At 42.4% G+C, this 16,791-nt stretch overlaps 1 protein-coding gene across 4 annotated transcripts in view; it reads left to right on the forward strand.

The window, feature by feature from the left end:
- Positions 1-997: 997 nt before the first annotated feature.
- The window catches only part of LOC112266099 (sorting nexin-19-like), a 36,630-nt gene continuing 20,836 nt past the window's right edge, over positions 998-16,791 (forward strand). Inside the window, exons 1-6 of one of the 4 annotated variants that reach the window (XM_042296077.1) lie at positions 998-1,148; positions 1,410-1,548; positions 6,973-7,065; positions 7,187-7,336; positions 7,861-7,979; positions 8,509-8,740. In XM_042296077.1, the coding sequence (XP_042152011.1) occupies positions 8,637-8,740 (104 nt within the window). In that variant the 5' untranslated portion in view covers positions 998-1,148; positions 1,410-1,548; positions 6,973-7,065; ... (1 more) ...; positions 7,861-7,979; positions 8,509-8,636. Of the gene's footprint in view, positions 1,149-1,409; positions 1,549-6,972; positions 7,066-7,186; positions 8,741-16,791 lie in introns of all 4 variants that reach the window. The other 3 variants (XM_042296078.1, XM_042296075.1, XM_042296076.1) reach the window with 3 other exon arrangements.

Genomic DNA, 16,791 nt, shown 5'->3' on the forward strand with positions numbered 1-16,791 from the left:
GCCTGAGCTACTCAGCTAACTTAGCACCGGTAGTTAGCTAGCCAGGCAATAATACAAATTCTTCCTGCAGGTTGCAGGGAAGAAATTAGTTTATCACAGAGAATAAATTAACTACTTGTCTATTCACATATGTGCTGCCAGCTAAATCATGTGAAATAAATGTAACGTTACTTCTAAAAAAAAAATTTTGACACTGAATATAAAAGTCATATGAAGAGCCATGTCTCACACTCAGTCGGAGACTGTTGGCCCAATTCAGTGGACCACGCCGGAGCCAACTGGGCTTTGGAGCTCTTCTGACATGGCTGATTCTCTTCCATTGACTGTTAAATGTATGGCTGCTGTGTGTCTTCACGAGCCTCCTGAGGGGCTGGCTGGGATCTCAGGCTGTCCTGGACTCTACTCCAACAGCGCTGTTCACCAGGAGAGGTTCATCACATTGGAAAGGATCCCTCCTTCGCCTGAGAGTGAGCGGCAGCTAGACCACTATATACAGACCACTGTGCACAAGATCATCCAAGACTTCCTCCTGGTACTGCATAGTGTCCTCAGAGTGGGACTTTCAGGTTGAGGTGCAAAGTGCCATGTACTCCATGGCAATGGCTCTGAAGTGTCGGTCAAGAAGAGTGGACCGTAAGGTCCTGGCTCAGGGGGTTTTGGACCTGTGTGGCGGCCACCTTCAGAGTTACCTGAGAGCCAAAGATGTCATGGCTTAGCTGAAGAAGCAACCGGATGGAGAGAACAGCCTCTGGAAAGCATACTCCCGGGTCTGCACACCTCACCTTGCTGTGAAGAGCTCGGCCATGGAGGTGAACTACACCAGGGCTGTTGTTGACCTGCTGCTGCATATCCTTGTCCCTCTGCCTCACCTGGAAACCCGAACAGGAAGGTTTGTGGTCGGAGAGCTCATCACGTGCAATGTCCTTCTCCCCTTTTTTACGAAACTATTGGATCCTGACTGGCTGAACCTGTTAATCTTTGCAAGCCCCCTCTGCAGACCTCCTCCCCCATGGTGACCCTGCCCTCCTTCAGCTTCAAGCCCCTCAGCAGCCGCGAAAGCCCGATCATCATCCAGAATCTCCGCATCCCCGGAACCATCATGGCCAAGGAGCACCGTCACACCGGCTCGCACACTCTACACGGTCAAGGTGAGTTATTATTGCAAGGTGACTCTGTTTGTTGTTTGATGTATGGAGAACATTACATGTTTTTGGTTTGAAAAGGCTAGGTTACATATGTATCTTCATAAATGGCTACTGAAACACAACTTGTTCTGATCATTGATGATATGTGTTGGTCTTAAGGCCAGAACACTGAGTAGAGGAAAGAAAAAGTGGAAATAGAACTTTAGAGATTATTTTAGTCTATATTAATCTAGTTTAGTTTGTGTTAATACATACGTCTTTCAGGATGAAACAGCAATGGACTCTGATAACCCAGGGTCTATCCAGCCAGTTGCCTATCACACGGTCAACCGGCGATATAGTGAGTTTCTCAACCTACAGACCCGCTTGGAGGAGAAATCAGACTTGCGAAAATTCCTCAAAAGTAAGTATTGTTATCTGAACAATGACAAGAAGTTTTAGTTCCATGTGTCATGTGGAACTAGACTGGGTGTCTTTCGTACAGCTTCTAACTGATCTTATTAACATGGTTTAGATGTGAAAGCACCAAAGAAAATATTTCCAGTCTTGTCGTTCGGAAACATGGATGGTGACAAAGTTGATAATCACAGTGGTTGTAGAGGCTGCAACAGGTCAGTACCTCAGGAGTAAATGTAATTTGGCTTTTCATAGCCGAGCATTCAGAGGTTGAGACATCAGGTGCGGGAGAGAGAGTGAGTCGAAAACAGCAGGTCTGGGACAAGGTAGCACGTCCGGTGAAACCGGTCAGGGTTCCATATCTGCAGGAAGAACAGTTGAAACTGGTGCAGCAGCACGACCAGGTGGAACGGGGGTATCCAGGAGTCATCAGGCCAGGTAGTCCTGAGTAATAATCCTAGGGCTCAGGTCCTCCGGGAGAGGAGAGAAAGAGAGAGAAAATTAGAGGGAGCATACTTATAATTCACACAGGACACCGGATAAGACAGGAGAATTACACCAGATATAACAGACTGACCCTAGCCAACCGGCACATAGACTATTGCAGCATAGATACTGGAGGCTGAGACGGATGGGTCGGAGGACACTGTGTCCCTGTCCGACGATACCCCCGGACAGGGCCAACCAGGCAGGATATAACCCCACCCACTTTGCCAAAGCACAGACTCCACACCACTAGAGGGATATCAACAGACCACAAAGTTTACTACTCAGAGACACGGCTGAGTATAACCCACGAAGATCTCTTCCAACGCACAGGAATATCACGTCTGTGACTCAACCCACTCAAGTGACACACCTCTCCTAGGGACGACATGGAAGTGCACTAGTAAACCAGTGACTCAGCCCCCGTAATAGGGTCAGAGGCAGAGAATCGCAGTAGAGAAAGGGGAGCCGGCCAGGCAGAGACAGCATACCAGACTGTTATATGAAGGGAGGGCCAGACATTCAAATGACCATTTCCTATTTTACTGGCCACATTCTGTTTGGTGGCTGGGTGTAAGCCTATAATTTCGAAATCAAAGAATGAGCGCTGGAAAAGCTATTTCTGGAAGTTGACAGTAAAGCTGTCATTTTAGTGATGCCATTTCATCAAGAATATGCATTATGAAGTTGAGACAGCACTTGCTCAAGGATTCAGGAGTTGAGTTGGCAGACTAAAGGCATCCGAATACATAAGTTCAGGTTGCTCTGCAGTTAATTTGGATGTTTTTGGAGTGGAGGTCTTAGTCATGCTATTTGACATCTAACTAAGATGTTTGAATGCAGTATTTCTCAAGTGAAAAGATGTGCATGAAAAGTAGTCGTCTGTCGTTGAATGACAACACTTCATTGAAGAATCCCTACTGTTGACCAATCACCAACAAAGGGGCGTAGACTTCGGCTCCCGAACTTCGACAAGCCTCAAGAAAACATTTGGTGTGCTCAAACAGTAAAAAAGAACTCCTGCCGAACACCAAACGAACCAAAACGTCGCAAAATGTTGTCATAATATATGCACAAACTGTTTCGACTGGGAAGCATGCATTAAAACTTTAGAGATGGGCTTGATCATTTGCAACATAAATTGACGAAGCAGATGCTGGTTTACCAAGGCGTTAATCCAAAAGTAATCAGATTAGATTACTAATTTTGACAATTATTTTACTAATTACTTTAATTGTGATGTAATCTGTAATTACATGTTTCAAGTCATTTGTCCAAACCTGAATATATAGACCTGTGTTTCCATGACATTCACCAGGTGAAAGCTATGATCTCTTATTAATGTCACCCATTAAATCCACTTCAATCAGTGTAGATGAAGGGGAGGAGATGGGTTTAAGAAGGATTTGTAAGCCTTGAGACAACTGAGACATGGATTGTGTATGCGAGCCATCCAGAGGGTGAAGTGCCTTTTGAATGAAGTATAGTAGTAAGTGCCAGGGTGCACCGGTTTGAGTGTGTCAAGAACTGCAACACTGCTGGGTTTTGTGGGAATCATTGGAGTCAATATGGGCCAGCATCCCTGTGGAGCAATTTCCACACCTTGTAGAGTCCATGCACCGACGATATGAGGCTGTTCTGAGGGCAAAATGGAAGGTGTTCCTTGTGTTTTGTACACTCAGAATATGTATAACTGAGCAACAGGACAAGTACATTAGATTAGAGTGTCTAGTTTGAGAAACACAAGTCCTCAACTGGCAGCTTCATTAAATAGTACCCGCAAAAAACAGTCTCAACGTCAACAGTGAAGAGGCAACTTCGGGATGCTGGCCTTCTAGGCAGAGTAACTCTGTCCAGTGTCTGTGTTCTTTTGCCTTTCTTAATCTTTTCTTTTTATTGGCCACTCTGAGATATGGCTTTTGCTTCGCAACTCTGCCTAGAAGGCCAGCATCCCGGAGTCGCCTATTCACTGTTTCTTTCAAAAACAAGGACATTTCTAAGTGACCCCAAACTTTTGAGCACAAGTGTGTTTATATATACAGTTGAAGTCTGAAATTTACATACACCTTAGCCAAATACATTTAAACTCAGTTTTTCACAATTCCTGACATTTAATCCTAGTAAAACGTCCCTGTCTTAGGTCAGTAAGGATCACCACTTTATTTTAAGAATGTGAAATGTCAGAATAATAGTAGAGAGAATTATTTATTTCAGCTTTTATTTCTTTCATCACATTTCCAGTGGGTCAGAAGTTTACATACACTCATTTAGTATTGGGTAGCATTGCCTTTAAATTGTTTAACTTGGGTCAAACGTTTCAGGTAGCCTTCCACAAGCTTCCCACAATAAGTTGGGTGAATTTTGGCCCATTCCTCCTGACAGAGCTGGTGTAACTGAGTCAGGTTTGTAGGCCTTCTTGCTCACACACACTTTTTTCAGTTCTGCCCACAAATTTTCTATAGGATTGAGGTCAGGGTTTTGTGATGGCCACTCCAATATCTTGACTTTGTTGTCCTTAAGCCATTTTGCCACAACTTTGGAAGTATGCCTGGGGTCAATGTCCATTTGGAAGACCCATTTGCGACCAAACTTTAACTTCCTGACTGATGTCTTGAGATGTTGCTTCAATATAGCCACATAATTTTCCATTGTCATAATGCCATCTATTTTGTGAAGTGCACCAGTCCCTCCAGGAAAGCACCCCCACAACATGATGCTACCACCCCTGTGCTTCACGGTTGGGTCGTTATGGCCAAACAGTTATATTTTTGTTTCATCAGACCAGAGGACATTTCTCCAAAAAGTACAATCTTTGTCCCCATGTGCAGTTACAAACCGTAGTCTGGCTTTTTATTGGCGGTTTTGGAACAGTGGCTTCTTCCTTGCTGAGCGGCCTTTCAGGTTATGTTGATATAGGACTCATTTGACTGTGGATATAGATACTTTAGTACCTGTTTCCTCCAGCATCTTCACAAGGTCCTTTGCTGTTGTTCTGGGATTGATTTGCACTTTTCGCACCAAAGTACATTCATCTTCAGGAGACAGAACGCATCTCCTTCCTGAGCGATATGACAGCTGCGTGGACCCATGGTGTTTATAATTGTGTACTATTGTTTGTACAAATGAACGTGGTACCTTCAGGCGTTTGGAAATTGCTCCCAAGGATGAACCAGACTTGTGGAGGTCTACAATTTTTTTTCTGAGGTCTTGGCTGATTTCTTTTGATTTCCCATGATGTCAAGCAAAGAGGCACTGAGTTTGAAGGTAGGCCTTGAAATACATCCACAGGTACACCTCCTATTGACTCAAATTATGTCAATTAGCCTATCAGAAGCTTCTAAAGCCATGACATAGTTTTCAGGAATTTTCCAAGCTGTTTAAAGGCACAGTCAACTTAGCGTATGTACTTCTGACCCATTGGAATTGTGATACAGTGAATTATAAGTGAAATAATCTGTCAAATAATTGTTGTAAAATTTACTTGTGTCATGCACATGTCCTAACCGACTTGCTAAAACTATAGTTTGTTAACAAGACATTTGTGGAGTGGTTGAAAAACGAGTTAATGACTCCAACCTAAGTGTATGTAAACTTCCGACTTCAACTGTATACACACGCACAGTACCAGTAAAACGTTTGGACATAGCCTACTCATTCCAGGGTTTTTCTTTATTTTACTATTTTCTACATTGTAAAACAATAGTGAAGACATCAAAACGATGAAATAACACATGTAATCATGTAGTAACCAAAAAAGTGTTAAACAAAGTAGCCACCTTTTTCCTTGATGACAGCTTTGCACACTCTTAGCATTCTCTCAACCAGCTTCATGAGGTAGTCACCTGGAATGCATTTCAATTAACAGGTGTGCCTTGTTAAAAGTTCATTTGTGTAATTTCTTTCCTTAATGCGTTTGAGCCAATCAATTGTGTTTTGACAAGGTATCTGGTATACAGAAGATTTCCCTATTTGGTAAAAGACCAAGTCCATATTATGACAAGAACAGCTCAAATAAGCAAAGAGAAACGATAGTCCATCATTACTTTAAGACATGAAGGTCAGTCAATGCGGAAAATGTCAAGAACTTTGAACGTTTCTTCAAGTGCATTCACAAAAACCATCAAGCGCTATGATGAAACTGGTTCTCACAAGGACCGCCACAGGAAAGGAAGACACAGAGTTACCTCAGCTGCAGAGGATACGTTCATTAGAGTTAATTGCACCTTACATTGCAGCCCAAATAAATGCTTCACAGAGTTCAAGTAACAGACACATCTCAACATCAACTGTTCAGAAGAGACTGCGTGAATCAGGCCTTCATGGTCGAATTGCTGCAAAGAAACCACTACTGAAGGACACCAATAAGAAGAAGAGACTTGCTTGGGCCAAGAAACACCAGCAATGGACATTAAACCGGTGGAAATCTGTCCTTTTGGTCTGACAAGTCCAAATGTGAGATTTTTGTTCCACCCGCTGTATCTTTGTGAGACGCAGAGTAGGTGAACGGATGATCTCCATGCTCAGAAAATGTGGGAACTGCTTCAAGACTGTTGGAAAAGCATTCCAGGTGAAGCTGGTTGAGACAATGCTAAGAGTGTGCAAAGCTGTCATCAAAGCAAAGGGTGGCTACTTTGAGGAAACTAAAATATATTTTGATTTGTTTAACATTTTTCTGCTTACTACATGATTCCATATGTGTTATTTCATAATTTTGATGTCTTCACTATTATTCTACAAAGTAGAAAATAGTTGAAAATAAAGAAAAACCCTTGAATGAGTAGGTGTGTCCAGACTTTTCACTGGTATTGTGTATATATATACACAATATTTAATGATGAAATGCACTTGACATTTATGTGAAATGGGTTGTGAAATGCATTGTTATAGAAATGAAGTTTGATTCCATTCAAACGATTGTGTTACCTGCTTTTGTGTCTGTTTTCAGGTCCTGGCTAAGGTTCTCCAGTAAATCACCCCAGTCCTTAATGTCTCTGACATGAGGTCTAAAGTGCTATACTGCTTTGATGAGGGGAGCACAGTAAGTACTGTGCTTTGCTGTGGTCTCTTGACTACAGTGATGCCTGTCGCATTAAATTCTGTTATCAGTATTTTTTCTCCTTAAACCCATGAATGTTTATGTCATGCTTCTCTTTTTGCAGGGGTTTAACAGCTTGTCAGTAGCTGGTCTAGAGGCCTTCATCAAGGAGCGGGAACTTGCGGTGAGGCTGAGAGGGAAGGCAGTCCAGGCCTCAGAGGAGAAGTGGGAGGCCCACAGAATAATCTACCAGGTACATCCATTCAAGATTCTGGTAAGGACTGCAAGAAATGTGGATTGTTTTAGTAGTGGTGGATGGCTAAACTTACATGACCACTCACAATATTGTTAATTGGCCCATCAGTTCAAAACAGGAACTAAGTTCTTACATCAATCTTGGCTCGTGATAGTGGATGTTTGCGTCATGACTGCTTCCTGTTCTTCCCGACAGTGTCCGTCTGTGAGTCATTTATTGTGAAATGCTGTTTTTTTACTGTACTTTTTCATAAAAACAGGATTTGCTACTTTTCTTACTTAGTTTAAGTTCAGTGACTGGTCCTGTCTATGAATGTGTAGTGTTTTGGAAGGTGAACAGCACAGAAGGTTAAGGTCCTCTAACTGGTAAGATATTTTATGTCTCCAATCCAGTGAATGGCCTTAGAAAAAATGGGTGATCCCATTGACTTCATATGGAAACAATCTCCCAAGACTTGACATTGGAATGAATATGTCCCTTTTATTTGAATCCAAATAGCTGGGGCTTCCATGTTTAAAGTCTGCTCATTGTCTTGTCTGAAGGAGACGTGTTTCAGATGTGGGCCAGACTTTGATGGTGAGCCGTCTGGCTCCCCCTCGCTGACCAGACAGGTCTGAAACATCCTGTTCCAGATCTCTCCTGAACATTTCAAGGGTGAAAGGTAAACAACCTGAATGCTGTGACCAGCATACTCCTGAAGTACTATAATGTCACCACTAGAGGGAAGTCTTGGCAAACATTTGTTGGGGGTATTTAAAAGAGAAAATATTTTATTGTCTATGCTGAGAAATCTTTCCAGGAGCAAGAGGTTACAGGTTGTGTCAATGTTTGACATTGTGCAGATCATAGGTTTTTCTTTTTTGAGAGATTCCCTCTGACAATTTTTGTCAATATTGTTGAAGCCATACAATAGATATCTAACACTTACATGAGGCTTTATTGTTTTGAGATTTTCAAATTTCATAGCCAGAATGCTATTTAGTATTTTAAATGATTTTACTTTGGACCACTGCTAATGCATGGTAAATAGTGATACATAAACAAGGCTTCGAGCCTATGGTTTTAAATGTGCTTGTTTTTAGCATGTGTGCTACTTAGTAATGTGCGTGCTACTTAGTAATGTGCGTGTCATTTACTTGTGTGTGTGTGTCATTTACTTGTGTGTGTGTGTTTTGTGGCACTGTCCACAGTGGTGGAGACGGCCCTAGCTGACTTGGCCCTAGCTGACTTGGCCCTAGCTGACTTGGCCCTAGCTGACTTGGCCCTAGCTGACTTGGCCCTAGCTGACTTGGCCCTAGCTGACTTGGCCCTAGACATCATGTGTCTGCTGATGAAGGACCAGTGGAGCTGGCTGTGCACCGACAACATCCCGGAAGACTATCCTGCTGCTGTTTGGAACCCTCATGGAACCCTCATTGACAGGTACTGTACTAATGTCTATGGCATGGACCATAGAAATATAATTATTACTCTACTCCATTCTATTTCTATGGCATGGACAGCCATAGAACACATCTGTCACTACTCACCAGTCAACACTGACCTCCCATATCTTGTACACTGTATATCAGAACATATGGAAATTAGGAACCTAATCATTTTGAAATGTGATATTTTCAGAACATTGACAGTGTAGGTGGATTTAATTTAGATTTACTGTGCACCCAAACTCGTATTATAATTAAAGCAATTAGGAAAAGGCTTATGTGGATACAGTATTGTTCCAGTATTATTTTGTCCAACAACTAAGGTATCTTACATATCTCAAGGAGTTTATAAAAGGGGCCAATGTGGTTGTTGTGGTGGTTTCTGCTGAATAACTGGAAACTGTTCGTCTGTTGTGCAAGAGCACAATCTCTGTCCTTGTAAAGAATTTGCACCTGAGCGATGTTATGTACTTGGCTGTAAGGAACGTCTGGTCAGTAGTTGATGCCAGAGCATGTGAGCGGAGTTGAGCGGTCGGAAATCCCACTCATCGCTCACGGGGAGAACCGCTCCTCGCTTCACAGGAAGAGAAACTGCCAAACTGCTCCATTCATTAAAATCACAATTGAAACAACAACATTTCTGTGCCGACCTGGACCTATCATTTGTTTGTGAAGTATTGAAACCAAACCATCAGATCAGAATGAACAACAATAATAGGTGACAGTAAAAAGCACTCATAATTTTAAATAGGCTAAATGTTGCTTTAAACAACAACACTCTAAGTAGGTCAGGAGCCAGACAAAGAAGGAACCAAAGAAGGAACCAAAATGATTATTATGACTGTATTATTATTATTTCAATTATTTCAAGGCTATAGCCTACAAAGAAATACATGGTGGAGCATTGGCGAGTGCAACACACTAGGCTGGCATGAACATTAAGCGCTCAGCATTTAAACAACATTTTGGTGTATTTATCTATAAATTGAGCATATAGTCTGTGAATCGAAAAATGCCTTATTAGGCCTTTGAAATCACTTTTAGAAACACTAGTTTGGCCAGAGTCTTTGGCTGATGCGATGGTGCCTGGTGAGCAGGCCAGCAGTGGAGAATATCCCCTCCACACTTGCAGAGCCACGGTGGATGCTAACACCCTTCGGGCCTCTCTTGACAGGCTGGGCAGAGATGCAGAGTTGTCATTTTTGTATTTTTTTTATACTCTAGGTAGGCCTAAAGATTTTTAGGCAAAATAACCCCATCAAAACCAAAAGCCCCTTGCAAGAGGTAATATGTCAGCAGGCCTATTGGGCCAAAATCAATGATAGCCTATTGAATAGATAATTGAACGAAAAGGATCAAACTTTTAAGAGATATGATTTTTTTGTTTAAATACACTACCGTTCAAAAGTTTGGGCTCACTTAGAAATGTCCTTGTTTATTAATGAAAAAAAAAATTGTCCATTAAAATAACATCAAATTGATCAGAAATATAGTGTAGACAGTTTTTTAAATTTTTATTTATTTTTTAAATGTTTTTTTCTCCCCAATTTCGTGGTATCTAATTGGTAGTAGTTACAGTCTTGTCTCATCGCTGCAACTCCCGTACAGAATCGGAAGAGGCGAAGGTCGAGAACCATGTGTCCCCTGAAACACAACCCAACCAAGCCCTACTGCTTCTTTACACAATGCCCATCCAACCCGGAAGCCAGCCGCACCAATGTGTCGCTGACACCTGGCGACCGTGTCAGCGTGAACTGCGCCCGGCCCGCCACAGGAGTCGCTAGTGAACGATGAGACAAGGATATCCCTGCTGGCCAAACCCTCCCTAAACCGGACGATGCTGGGCCAATTGTGTGCCGCCCCATGGGCCTCCTGGTTGCGGCCGGCTGCGACAGATCCTGGACTCGAACCCAGAATCTCTAGTGGCGATGCAGTGCCTTAGACCTCTGCGCCACTCGGGAGGCCAGTGAAGACATTGTTAATGTTGTAAATGACTATTGTAGCTGGAAACGGCAGATTTTTTATGGAATATCTACATAGGCGTACAGAGGCCCATTATGAGCAACCATCACTCCTGTGTTCCAATGGCATGTTGTGTTAGCTAATCCAAGTTTATCATTTTAAAAGGATAATTGATTATTAGAAAACCCTTTTGCAACAGCTAAAAACTGTTGTTCTGTTTAAAGAAGCAATGAAACTGTCCTTTAGACTAGTTGAGTATCTGGAGCGTTAGCATTTGTGGGTTCGATTACAGGCTCAAAATGGCCAGAAACAAAGATCTTTCTTCTGAAACTCATCGGTCTATTCTTGTTCTGAGAAATGAAGGCTATTCCATGCGAGAAATTGCCAAGGAATTGAAGATCTCGTACAACGCTGTGTACTACTCCCTTCACAGAACTGCGCAAACTGGCTCTAACCAGAATAGAAAGAGGAATGGGAGGCCTCAGTGCACAACTGAGCAAGAGGACAAGTACATTAGAATGTCTAGTTTGAGAAACACTGGCACCTTCATTCACTAGTACCCACAAAACCCCCGTCTCAACATCAACAGTGAAGAGGCGACCCCGGGATGCTGGCCTTCTAGGCAGAGTTGCAAAGAAAAAGCCAGATCTCAGACTGGCCAATAAAAATAAAAGATTAAGATGGGCAAAAGAACACAGACACTGGACAGAGGAAGATTGGAATAGCCTGGTTCCTCTCTAGGTTTCTTCCTAGGTTTTGGCCTTTCTATGTAGTTTTTCCTAGCCACTGTGCTTCTACACCTGCATTGTTTGCTGTTTGGGGTTTTAGGCTGGGTTTCTGTACATCACTTTGAAATATCAGCTGATGTAAGAAGGGCTATATAAATACATTTGATTTTATTGGAAAAAAGTGTTATGGACAGACTAATCTAAGTTTGAGGTATTCGGATCACAAAGAAGAACATTCGTGAGACGCAGAAAAAAATGAAAAGATGCTGGAGGAGTGACTCCATCTGTCAAGTATGGTGGAGGCAATGTGATGGTCTGGGGGTGCTTTGGTGGTGGTGAAGTGGGAGATTTGTACAGGGTAAAAGGGATCTTGAAGAAGGAAGGCTATCACTCCATTTTGAGACGCCTTGCCATACCCTGTGGACGGCTCTTAATTTGAACCAATTTCCTCTTACAACAGGACAATGACCCAAAGCACAGCTCCAAACTATGCAAGAACTATTTAGGGAAGAAGCAGTCAGCTGGTATTCTGTCTATAATGGAGTGGCCAGCACAGTCACCGGATCTCAACCCTATTGAGCTGTTGTGGGAGCAGCTTGACCATATGGTACGTAAGAAGTGCCCATCAAGCCAATCCAACTTGTGGGAGGTGCTTCAGGAAGCATGGGGTGAAATCTCTTCAGATTACCTCAACAAATTGACAACTGGAATACCACTGTAATTGCTGCAAATGGAGGATTCTTTGACGAAAGCAAGGTTTGAAGGACACAATAATTATTTCAATTAAAAATCATTATTTATAACCTATAGTCAACGTCTTGACTATATTTCCTATTCGTTGTGCAACTAATTTCATGTATGTTTTCATTGAAAACAAGGACATTTCTAAGTGACCCCAAACTTTTGAATGGTAGTGTGTACTTTGCTACAATGACACACTTAGCTAGCTACCCACCTCATTCCTTTCTGTTAGCATGTGCACATAGTAAGTACATCATCATGCTCTCGGGATACGTGTCTTTTCAGTTGTGGACACTACATCACCGCACGCCCTCTCTTGCTCTTGGTCCTCCTGATCTTTGCAAGTCACATTGATTTAGCACCTGTGTGTTTTATCAGTTTCTTTATGAAAATATTTAGTGAACTACATGACAGTAGCTAAAGCAAGGGGCTATAGCAGCACACAAGTAGACTACAAATGCATGCTGGGCCGGGAATGCCCTGAGCTGGTGAGGTGAGCTCTACTGGGTACGCTCCACGCCTCGCTCCACTCCAGCTCTGCACATATGGGACAGGTATGTTGGCTCTTTGGAGGGTAATCGTTATTTTGGCGTTCAAGTAGCCTGTTACTGTGCATGCCTCGATGTGTGTCACAGTCATTTATTTGGCAGGATAGTCTCAAGCAGGGGGAGATTTTTCTCCAATGACCTTTTGCCTCTCCCCACTGTCCGAGTCTGACATGCTCTCACTCAGGGCCCGCTCTCTCTCTCTCTCTCTCTCGTACGCGCACACACACACACGCACATACACACACACACACACAGAGTTATAAACGTGTCTGTCATGGTCCCTTCAAATGGCTTCACAATACCATCTGTCAGGAGCTCGTGTTGTAAAAGAATGTTATTCCTTTTGCTCTGAGCCAGATGTTTTCTTCACATTTCGCTGAATCCTATTATTTATTTCACATTGCAAGTTTACAGTGATTTGGAAGAAAAGTAAATATGTTATATTTAATCACTTTGGAAATCAATTCTTTCCAAGTTTCCTCAACCTGCTACTTTATAACCGTCCACTGTGCCTCTGTACCTACAGTAGGCCTATGTTATGCGATTAGTTGCTTCTGTTTCCATTTTTTAGGGGGGAAACTGATTTTGAAACAGTATGTTCTTCTCTGCTGTGATCAATAGGCCTACCAACGTATCCTAAAACTTGATAGACCTAATGATAGTAACTTGATAATGCATTTAATCTGTATTGACATTTATTTATGGAGTCTGTGGATTATTAGAAGCAGTGTTGATAACTTTTCCAGCATTCACAAAGCGTTTCAGAGTAGGAGAGCTGATCTAGGATCAGATCCGACCTGCCTATATAAAGTGCATTCGGAAAGTATTCAGAACCCTTGACTTTTTCCACATTTTGTTATGTTAAAGCCTTATTCTAGAATGTATTAAATCGTTTTCCCCCCTCATCAATCCACACACAATACCCCATTATGACAAAGCAAAAACAGGTTTTTATAAATGTTTACAAAGTTATTAAAAATAAAAAACTTAAATATTATATTTACATAAGTATTCAGACTCTTTACTCAGTACTTTGTTGAAGCACCTTTTGCAGCGATTACAGCCTCGAGTCTTCTTGGATATGACGCTATACAGTGCCTTGCGAAAGTATTCGGCCCCCTTGAACTTTGCGACCTTTTGCCACATTTCAGGCTTCAAACATAAAGATATAAAACTGTATTTTTTTGTGAAGAATCAACAACAAGTGGGACACAATCATGAAGTGGAACGACATTTATTGGATATTTCAAACTTATTTAACAAATCAAAAACTGAAAAATTGGGCGTGCAAAATTATTCAGCCCCTTTACTTTCAGTGCAGCAAACTCTCTCCAGAAGTTCAGTGAGGATCTCTGAATGATCCAATGTTGACCTAAATGACTAATGATGATAAATACAATCCACCTGTGTGTAATCAAGTCTCCGTATAAATGCACCTGCACTGTGATAGTCTCAGAGGTCCGTTAAAAGCGCAGAGAGCATCATGAAGAACAAGGAACACACCAGGCAGGTCCGAGATATTGTTGTGAAGAAGTTTAAAGCCGGATTTGGATACAAAAAGATTTCCCAAGCTTTAAACATCCCAAGGAGCACTGTGCAAGCGATAATATTGAAATGGAAGGAGTATCAGACCACTGCAAATCTACCAAGACCTGGCCGTCCCTCTAAACTTTCAGCTCATACAAGGAGAAGACTGATCAGAGATGTAGCCAAGAGGCCCATGATCACTCTGGATGAACTGCAGAGATCTACAGCTGAGGTGGGAGACTCTGTCCATAGGACAACAATCAGTCGTATATTGCACAAATCTGGCCTTTATGGAAGAGTGGCAAGAAGAAAGTCATTTCTTAAAGATATCCATAAAAAGTGTTGTTTAAAGTTTGCCACAAGCCACCTGGGAGACACACCAAACATGTGGAAGAAGGTGCTCTGGTCAGATGAAACCAATATTGAACTTTTTGGCAACAATGCAAAACGTTATGTTTGGCGTAAAAGCAACACAGCTCATCACAATGAACACACCATCCCCACTGTCAAACATGGTGGTGGCAGCATCATGGTTTGGGCCTGCTTTTCTTCAGCAGGGACAGGGAAGATGGTTAAAATTGATGGGAAGATGGATGGAGCCAAATACAGGACCATTCTGGAAGAAAACCTGATGGAGTCTGCAAAAGACCTGAGACTGGGACGGAGATTTGTCTTCCAACAAGACAATGATCCAAAACATAAAGCAAAATCTACAATGGAATGGTTCAAAAATAAACATATCCAGGTGTTAGAATGGCCAAGTCAAAGTCCAGACCTGAATCCAATCGAGAATCTGTGGAAAGAACTGAAAACTGCTGTTCACAAATGCTCTCCATCCAACCTCACTGAGTTCGGGCTGTTTTGCAAGGAGGAATGGGAAAAAAATTCAGTCTCTCGATGTACAAAACTGATAGAGACATACCCCAAGCGACTTACAGCTGTAATTGCAGCAAAAGGTGGCGCTACAAAGTATTAACCTAAGGGGGCTGAATAATTTTGCACGCCCAATTTTTCAGTTTTTGATTTGTTAAAAAAGTTTGAAATATCCAATAAATGTCGTTCCACTTCATGATTGTGTCCCACTTGTTGTTGATTCTTCACAAAAAAATACAGTTTTATATCTTTATGTTTGAAGCCTGAAATGTGGCAAAAGGTCGCAAAGTTCAAGGGGGCCGAATACTTTCGCAAGGTACTGTAAGCTTGGCACACCTGTATTTGGGGAATTTCTCTCATTCTTCTATGCAGATCCTCTCAAGCTCTGTCAGGTTGCATGTGGCGTGTCGCTGCACAGCTATTTTCAGGTCTCTCCAGAAATGTTCGATGTAGTTCAAGTCCAGGCTCTGGCTAGGCCAGGACATTCAGAGACTTGTCCCGAATCCACTTCTGCGTTGTCTTGGCTGTGTGCTTAGGGTCGTTGTCCTGTTGAAAGGTGAACCTTTGCCCCAGTAAAGTCATGAGCGATCTGGAGCAGGATTTCATCAAGGATCTCTCTGTGCTTTGCTCCGTTCATCTTTCCCTTGATCCTGACTAGTCTCCCAGTCCCTGCCACTGAAAAACATCCCCACAGCATGATGCTGCCACCACCATGCTTCACCGTAGGTATGGTGCCAGGTTTCCTCCAGACGTGATGCTTGGCATTCAGGCTAAAGAGTTCAATCTTGGTTTCATCAGACCAGAGAATCTTGTTTCTCATGGTCTGAGAGTCCTTTAGATGCCTTTTGGAAAACTCCAATCTGGCTGTCGTGCTTTTTACTGAGGAGCGGCTTCCGTCTGGCCACTCTACCGTAAAGGCCTGATTGATGGAGGGAGGGCTGCAGCGATGGTTGTCTTTCTGGAAGGTTCTCCCATCTCTACAGAGGAACTCTGGAGCTCTGTCAGAGTGACCATCGGGTTCTTGTTCACCTCCCTGACCAAGGCCCTTCTCACCCGATTGCTCAGTTTTGGAGGGCGACCAGCTCTAGGAAAAGCCTTGGTAGTTCCAAACTTCTTCCATTGAAGAATGGTGGAGGCCACTGTGTTCTTGGGGATCTTCAATGCTGCAGACATTTTTTGGTACCCTTCCCCAGATCTGTGCCTCAACATTATCCTGTCTCGGAGCTATATGGATGATTCCTTCAACCTGTTTTCGCTTTGTCATTATGGGGTATTGTGTGTAGATTGATGAGGAACATTTTTTATTTAATCAATTTTAGAAAATAAGGCTATAACGTAACAAAATGTGTAAAAAGTCAAGCGGTCTGAATACTTTCCGAATGCACTGTAATTGTATTCATCTGATCTAAAATGCAAAACTGATCCTATATCAGTATTAACACTCCCACTCTGGGATCAAGCCTAAAGGATGGTGTATAAAAGCTTGACCTAGTTCCATTCAAATAAATATTTGTGATGCTGTGATAATGCTTAGGCTAATTTGTTTTCGTAATGAGATTTTCTCCTCAATGACTCTTGCCGCTCAGACGACTTTTACACGGGTTTCCGTTCGACGGGAGCATCGGAAAATATCGTATCACAGGGGCCCCATGGGCTTTGATGTGTGA

The sequence above is a fragment of the Oncorhynchus tshawytscha genome, linkage group LG13 (assembly GCF_018296145.1).
Source record: "Oncorhynchus tshawytscha isolate Ot180627B linkage group LG13, Otsh_v2.0, whole genome shotgun sequence".
Lineage (NCBI taxonomy): Eukaryota > Metazoa > Chordata > Actinopteri > Salmoniformes > Salmonidae > Oncorhynchus > Oncorhynchus tshawytscha.